This window comes from Limulus polyphemus, unplaced genomic scaffold, assembly GCF_000517525.1.
Source record: "Limulus polyphemus unplaced genomic scaffold, Limulus_polyphemus-2.1.2 Scaffold3407, whole genome shotgun sequence".
In the NCBI taxonomy this organism is placed as follows: Eukaryota; Metazoa; Arthropoda; class Merostomata; order Xiphosura; family Limulidae; genus Limulus; species Limulus polyphemus.
This window is the reverse complement of record NW_013669017.1, coordinates 63,439-70,808: the sequence shown is the minus strand read 5'-3', so window position 1 is coordinate 70,808 and position 7,370 is coordinate 63,439. Positions and strand designations below refer to the sequence as shown.

Sequence of the window (7,370 nt, the reverse complement as noted above, 5' to 3'; positions counted from 1 at the left end):
TTAATATAGAAGATTAAAGGTTTCTCACTTTTTGTTTCATGTTCAACTATTATAGCTTTTTACTTAATATATGCTTTTCATCATTGTTCAAAAAAACAACGTATTTTCCATCTCGTGGTGTGAGGTTTACATGGTGAAATTTCGTAAATTAAGAAGTATATTCTATATCTTTGAATGTTATTTTTTAAGTAACGGATATTGTAAACTGAATCACTTTTAACAACTAAAATAAAAACAAAACATCATGTTGATATATCTTTAAAATATTACTAACGCTAAGTACATGCATAGGTGTTTAAAGTTTTTTTTAATATTGTTAAGCGCAAAGCCACACAATGGACTAAACCCGGTTCTTAGGGTCATAAACCTCCAGCCGTACTACAGAGCCACTGGGAGGCGTTTAAAGAATGGTGTAACACTCACTCTGGGGGTGTCAAGATGACCACCTCGTGTAAAAATTTTATTCATATTGAAATAAGCTTCTCAAACCTGTTAACTGTTTTTGATAAAATTATTTCTATACAAGCAAATGTACCCGTCCCCAGTGACAAGAAAAGTTTAAGTTAACCTATCAATTTAAATTATTTTATGGACTTTAAAAAGGTTAATTGTGTTTCATTCTTATCTCTGAGCTACTTAGATATATATATACCGCCCACTACAAAAAGTAATTGTTGAGCATTTCAGTCATGCTAAGAGTCGCAATAACATAAGGTAAATCTACATTTTTATTCTTTAAGTTAAGTCACATTTTTAAATGTGAATAATAGTGTGATTAATTCCTAAAAATTTTTGTGTTGAATATTCTCCTGCTTGTGAAATAAAATTTGGCACCAATACTATTCATGCCTGTTCTCTCATCACTTCAAAAGTGGATGTTGAGCTTTACCTGCATACGCAGCTTTTTAAACGCAGCGCGGGAAGCAGCCGCTGTAAATGGCAGACAGACGAACGTTCGGACAGACACCGCGATTCGCTATATATAAGACTTGAAAAATGCATGCATATATATATATAACTGGTTTTACCTATTAGATTTTCAATATACGTTTATATGCGAAGCTAAAAACATAACGTTACTCAAGAAACCCAAATTAGCAAAATTGGTAATTCGTAAAGTATATTTTCTTCTAACAAATTTTATTTACCAGTTCATATCGCCTTAGGAGGTGAAATTATATGATACGTTGTACAGATGGATTAACCACATTTCAAAAACGAAATATTGTCATAAAAATACATTAAAAGTCACGAGAACATCTACTGTATCAGCTTTTACAACATTTATAATAAAATAATTAATCGATTTTATGCAATAATTTCTTTAATATAATATCATCAATATTAATAAACAAATTATCATAAGTACTTTAAACAAGGTTATCCCAGATTCGATGTCTTAAGTGTTTGTTATACTAGGATTTCTAAGGCGTCCTCGATAATATTGGCTTATATAAAACACTTAGGACATTATAATCTGAACATAGAAACTTCACAAAACATATTTACTCTAAAGCTGTCGTCACGGATTTTCAAACAAAAAGTAGTCTTAAGTCTTTGTATAACCAAACCCAAGTCAATCGAAATTTCACTGTATCATAGTCACGAGGGTTGATACAACCCAAACAAAGTCAATCAAAATGCTATTGTATCATAATCAGGCTAAAACAATTTGTAAAACTTTTTCTGAATCACACAGTTTAATAAAATATGCTTACGACTTAAATACAGTATATTTACAAACAGTTCTATACGAGACGACTGACAGAAACTTTCACACTCGTACAGCAGTCATATCTTCTTCAAATAGTATAGCATATCATCAAAATACTTACTCACTCTCTGAAAACATTTACAAAAAACAAAAGTTATGACCTTGTTAACATTCCAAAAATATGAACTAACATCACAACAGCTTTGCATGACATTCCAGATAATCACAAGTCTTTCTAATTTGTCTCAAATTTATACAAAAAATACTTTAATGAAACTGTTGCTTAATAGTCCTTGATATCTTCAAGTGAAAAGATCTGAGAACATGGACTATTTTTCAACTTTATACATAGTGGTGGATTATCTTATTCAGTTGTGTTTTTTAACAGACCTACTTGTTTCTCACATATCTAATTCTCCACTCTCTCAGTTCTGTAGTTTCCTTTAGTTTGAATTAGTGTATTTAATTTTAAATACCTAAAGGATCTACATGTATATATGTTAAAAGAAAGAAACCCGAGCTCCATATACAAAGAAAAAGAGTAAGAAAATTATAATTAATACTTCCAACAACAGCTATATGTTGTGAATAGACTAATCATCTTCCAAAGTTCATTCCAGATGGTTGTAGATCCAGTATTTTGTCCACCTGGTGATTTTCTATGCAAAAACTCAGCAGTTATTAATTTCAGATCAATTGAAAGATAAAAAAATAAAAGTTTCAATTCTGAAATTACAAATACATAAACAGAAATAGAGACAGAAATAAAAGCAAATGAAGTGACCAGTAATTTCATGTCCAACTGGTTTCCATTTTCCTGTTTATCAGTTCTAGTTAAATAATCCTTTTGAAAATACAGCTACTAAATGTTACCCCCCCCTTTTTTGTTGAAATTATGGATAACCTTTTAGACACTTTTTTTTTTCGTTCATTTAATATCAACGCTACAAATTAGGATGTACATACAAATCTATTTATGCTGGATATTTAACTCACAATAACCACCAAATAGTAATACTCCATGTGATCTCTATGTAATACATGCTTTGAAAAATAAAGTGGCAATATACCTAGTTGTCACTTGTTAAATGTTTTACAAAGCTATTAATTACAACGAAAATAACATCACTTTTAAATCTACTGGCTATGAAAAATAAACAGTCTCTAAACATGTAAGATCACATAAAAGTAATCATTCAAAAACAATAATTGAACCTTTAAAAGATCAGAGTATAGTGTGTAACACGAAGATGCTAAACTACCATTCACAAGCATAATATTTAATCTACCTTTTCACAGGAAATCTTTGTATCTGTACTTAATGCAAATATATATATTAACTAAAAAAAACTGATATAACACTAATAAATAAACCAAGTTTATACTTCTACATAAACATATTGTGCAATTTCTGTCGATGTTGCATTCTAACAGCATCTGAAAACCAAGTAATGTTGAAAAAAACCTTTCATAATTACAGCTATATACTAATAATACAAAAGCCTATACATAATTTGCACAAGGCAATGTTTCCTTGAGCCTTCTAGCTAAAGCCATATAACTGCTTTAATTTATGATACATATAAATATTATTTCTGCCTATTTCTATGTGAAAGTTGCAGCAACTGCTCTGGTCTATGATTTATATAAGTGTTTTTTCTGCCTATCTCTTTCTATATAAAAGTTGCAGCAACCCTCTGGTCTATGATCTATATAAATGTTTTTTCTGCCTATCTCTTTCTATATAAAAGTTGCAACAGCCACTCTGGTCTATGATTTATATAAATGTTTTTTCTGCCTATCTCTTTCTATATAAAAGTTGCAACAACTGCTCTGGTCTATGATTTATACAAGTGTTTTTTTCTGCCTATCTTTTTTATGTGAAAGTTGCAGCAACTGCTCTGGTCTATGATTTATATAAATGTGTTTTCTGCCTATCTATTTCTATATAAAAGTTGCAGCAACTGCTCTGGTCTATGATTTATATAAATGTGTTTTCTGCCTATCTCTTTCTATATAAAAGATGCAGCAACTGCTCTGGTCTGTGATTTATATATATATAAGTGTTTTTTCTGCCTATCTATTTCTATGTGAAAGTTGCAGCAACTGCTCTGGTCTATGATTTACATAAGTGTTTTTTTCTGCCTATCTTTTTCTATATAAAAGTTGCAGTAATTGCTCTGGTCTATGTTTTATATAAATGTTTTTTCTGCCTATCTCTTTCTATATAAAAGTTGCAGCAACCTCTCTGGTCTATGATCTATATAAATGTTTTTTCTGCTTATTATATATAAATGATGTCAAGTACTTCTGACACAGTAGTGTCTTCATCCAATCCTGCTCTATCCAGCTCTGGATATGTGTATACAATGCACATAGTTTTTTTAACTATATGGTGGAATATTTTTGCAATGTGTTAAAATTAGTGTATAAAACAAATTTCAGCATATCATGAGTTATATGTTGTTGTTTTTATTCTTCCTGATATTTTTCTGAAATTGTTTGGTGTTTTCATTGAAAATGGTTCCCATCCTTCAGTCAGCACTTAAACTATAAAAATTTAATAAAAGTTAAATACAATTTATTCAATTTCTAATACATTCAGTTTTTGTGAGATTTGCAGATATTACTAGGATAACTTACACTGCTTCACAGAAGAATTTTTTTTAACAGATTACTTACCATAACAAAGACTGCCATATTAAAATATTTTGATATACAAAAAGAAATCACAATCAAAGCTGAATGTTTTTTTTTCTAAAAATGCACTTTCATCTTATTTTTGTCCTATCTAAGACAGGTGTTTTTTTTATTCTCCAGTGTTGCATACTTTTTGTTTTCAAAACATTGTCCAACTACTTTGTGTTACATTTAGTGTTGATTTTGAATTTGCTAATTTTGCAAAATAATGCTTTTGTTTTCTTACCAGAGTAATTGTAAAGACATTGAAGTTTGTTACATTGAGAAGATGAGTTAACCACAAGAATTATTAAAATTATTATTAATAAACCCCTGATGTGGCTCCTTATGCTATAGTTTAAAAAACCTGAATTAACAAATATATGATAATGGAATGTGTGTGTCTCTCCAATGAATTGCACCTATCCTAATATCGTAAACCTTTAATATGTAACCTTATATTTATTTGAATAGTAAAAAAACCTTTTCACTTCAAACTTATTACATCAGTGACCATTCATAAACTTACAAGTAACACTACACCCAAAAAGATGAATATAATTTTACCCTGACATTGAACAGATAGTTCTACTGGCTTTCAAATTAACACTGAATAGCACAGACTTCCATGTGTATCATTAGGTAATAAATACCTTCTACTACTTGCTAATAAATAAAACAGTTACTTTCACTCCAGGAATGAAAAAGAAAATTTCATTTCAGATCTGCTGGAAGCAACAGATGTCGAATTTAAAACACAAGATGACAGAACTTAAATGAGAAATACTGATTAAGAATACAAGTAAATAAACAATAGAAGTGATGTTCCAAAGGAGTTTGCTATCTTAAGTCTTGTGAAGAACTTTAGAATGATAGAATATGGGTTTAGTTTGTAACTTGAAGTCCTAATCTCATTAACGAGTTTTAAAATGTTACTAAAACTCAAACACGGTATATACTGCACGATTTCTTTATACACCAGTTAATGCAATTTGTATGCATCCCCTGGTTGAGGAAAAATACTACAGCATTACACAAATATCTCCAAGCAAATAAAAATAATTTGGAAATGGTCTTGCAGCCAATTTAAACAAAACCTAGCTGAACTTTGTCATTACGTTGTAATGGTATTCATCGCATCAGTATATATTTGTTTCAGTTCAATCTTTGGTCGGTTTTCGAAGAGTGCAGCACGATTCTGGACTTCACCTCTCTTCACCCAATGGCAGTAGACACGGAAAGCACAGGCATCAACGACCTGAAGCAAAGAAAAAAAAGGGTCATGTCATATATACAAGTAAATTGTAATGATGCATAAAAAAAATTCTGTGAGATCATGTAAGGCATACTATTCCAGGATATGCTGAGACCATCACCTCCTGGGAGACCCCAAATCTAACATGTCGAGGTGCTTCTACTGTGCAAGTTAGGGGATGAGCCTTGTTCATGATAATGGAGGAATGTGATAATTGAACAGGACAGGAATAGTTTGTTTTTTAGATTCTACACCTACTGTTAGAAACTTTTGGAACTTCAATTCACACCTCTCTGTAGTATTTCTTTAATGTATGTAATATCTCTGTCATTTTTCTTGCAGTTGCAAAAAAAAAAACTACAAGTCCATTAAATATTTTTATGAGTTGAAAACTATAAGAAAATGTTTCTTAAGTTCAAACATTACCTTAGGACACCCATCATAATTATGGTATTTGAAGACCATTTCTTCCTTAATTTTAGACATGGGATGCCAAAAAATGACGAGTGTCACTTGTCAACCAATGTTAATCACAATGGGATTCTAAGAGTACAGTTTTCTGTATTCCATCTTCCAGGCTACTAATATACTTTTATTTCTATGAATTTCAAATTTAAAAAAATTGGAGTATGAATTGCAAAACATATACATCATGAAAGATATCAAAAAATGGGATTCCAGCCAATGTCTCTAGGTTTCAACACATTGTTTAATCATGTGAACAACTATTCCTATCTTATAATGGAGTGTATTAAGTAGTTAGAAAGTGCCTTACTACCACTAGCTAAGGGGTTAATATATAAGGGAATTTGTTTATCCTCACTCAGTTGGAACTGAATTACAATTCTGGAATGGTCTGGTGTCGACATTTGTTGAAACATTATAATATTAAATAGCCCTTAATAAAAACAAAAGACACACACAACCATAATTCTAAAATAGCCTTTTAACACTTGATACACAGTAGAAATAAATGATTAAAAATTGGAAATCAATAACTTTGTAGTCCAGAATTTTGGAAAGAGACAATCATGTCAAACAACTGAAGTAATAAACCTATAACCCTTGTGCTGTCAAAAAGAAATTTCAAAACAATTATTGAATACAGAACTGTTTTCTATCAATTTGTGGAAAACTAATGAAAGCAACAAGTAGTGTGGTACTTTTTTTTCAACAGTTCACCCACATAAACTTAAACAAATAAATAGATGGTAATTTCCAAAGTAACACATGAATTATATATTATTGTAAAAAAAGATCTTCATTAAACACATACTGGTAAAACAATATTCACGAAAAAAATCTTAATTATAATGTAAATACTAACTCATGCAGAGTAGACAAAAATATTACCTTTCTAAGTGTTTTAATCCTGTAGGGGTAATTACGTGCTACTTCAATCGATAAAGGCTCTGGGGTGTACTTTAATCTTTTCAAACGTACTATGGCTCGTACACAGAGCATTCCAAGCTAGACAAAAGTAAACAAGAAACACAATCACATTCAAGACACCTTAAAATCCAATACGTAACAATAAAGAAGCAAGTTTTCATACAGACACTACTAGAAAAAAATGGTTGGTTCACAGCACAATTGAAACAAAATAATCAATGATTACCATATTTTTCGGAATATAAGATGCACCGGAATATAAGACGCACCCTTATTTTGAAGACAAAGTTTTGGGGGAAAAAAAAGCTACAGTCGCATTTGAAAGATTTT

At 30.5% G+C, this 7,370-nt stretch overlaps 1 protein-coding gene across 3 annotated transcripts in view; it reads right to left on the bottom strand.

The window, feature by feature from the left end:
- Positions 1–1,119: 1,119 nt before the first annotated feature.
- LOC106469300 (phosphorylase b kinase gamma catalytic chain, skeletal muscle/heart isoform-like) overlaps positions 1,120–7,370 on the bottom strand; it is a 64,117-nt gene continuing 57,866 nt past the window's right edge. For all 3 annotated transcript variants that reach the window (XM_013929787.2, XM_022397779.1, XM_022397778.1), the window contains 2 exons: positions 7,002–7,118; positions 1,120–5,651 (listed from right to left, as the gene is read on the bottom strand). In XM_013929787.2, coding sequence (XP_013785241.1) covers positions 5,508–5,651; positions 7,002–7,118 — 261 coding nt within the window. In that variant the 3' untranslated portion in view covers positions 1,120–5,507. The remainder of the gene's footprint in view (positions 5,652–7,001; positions 7,119–7,370) is intronic.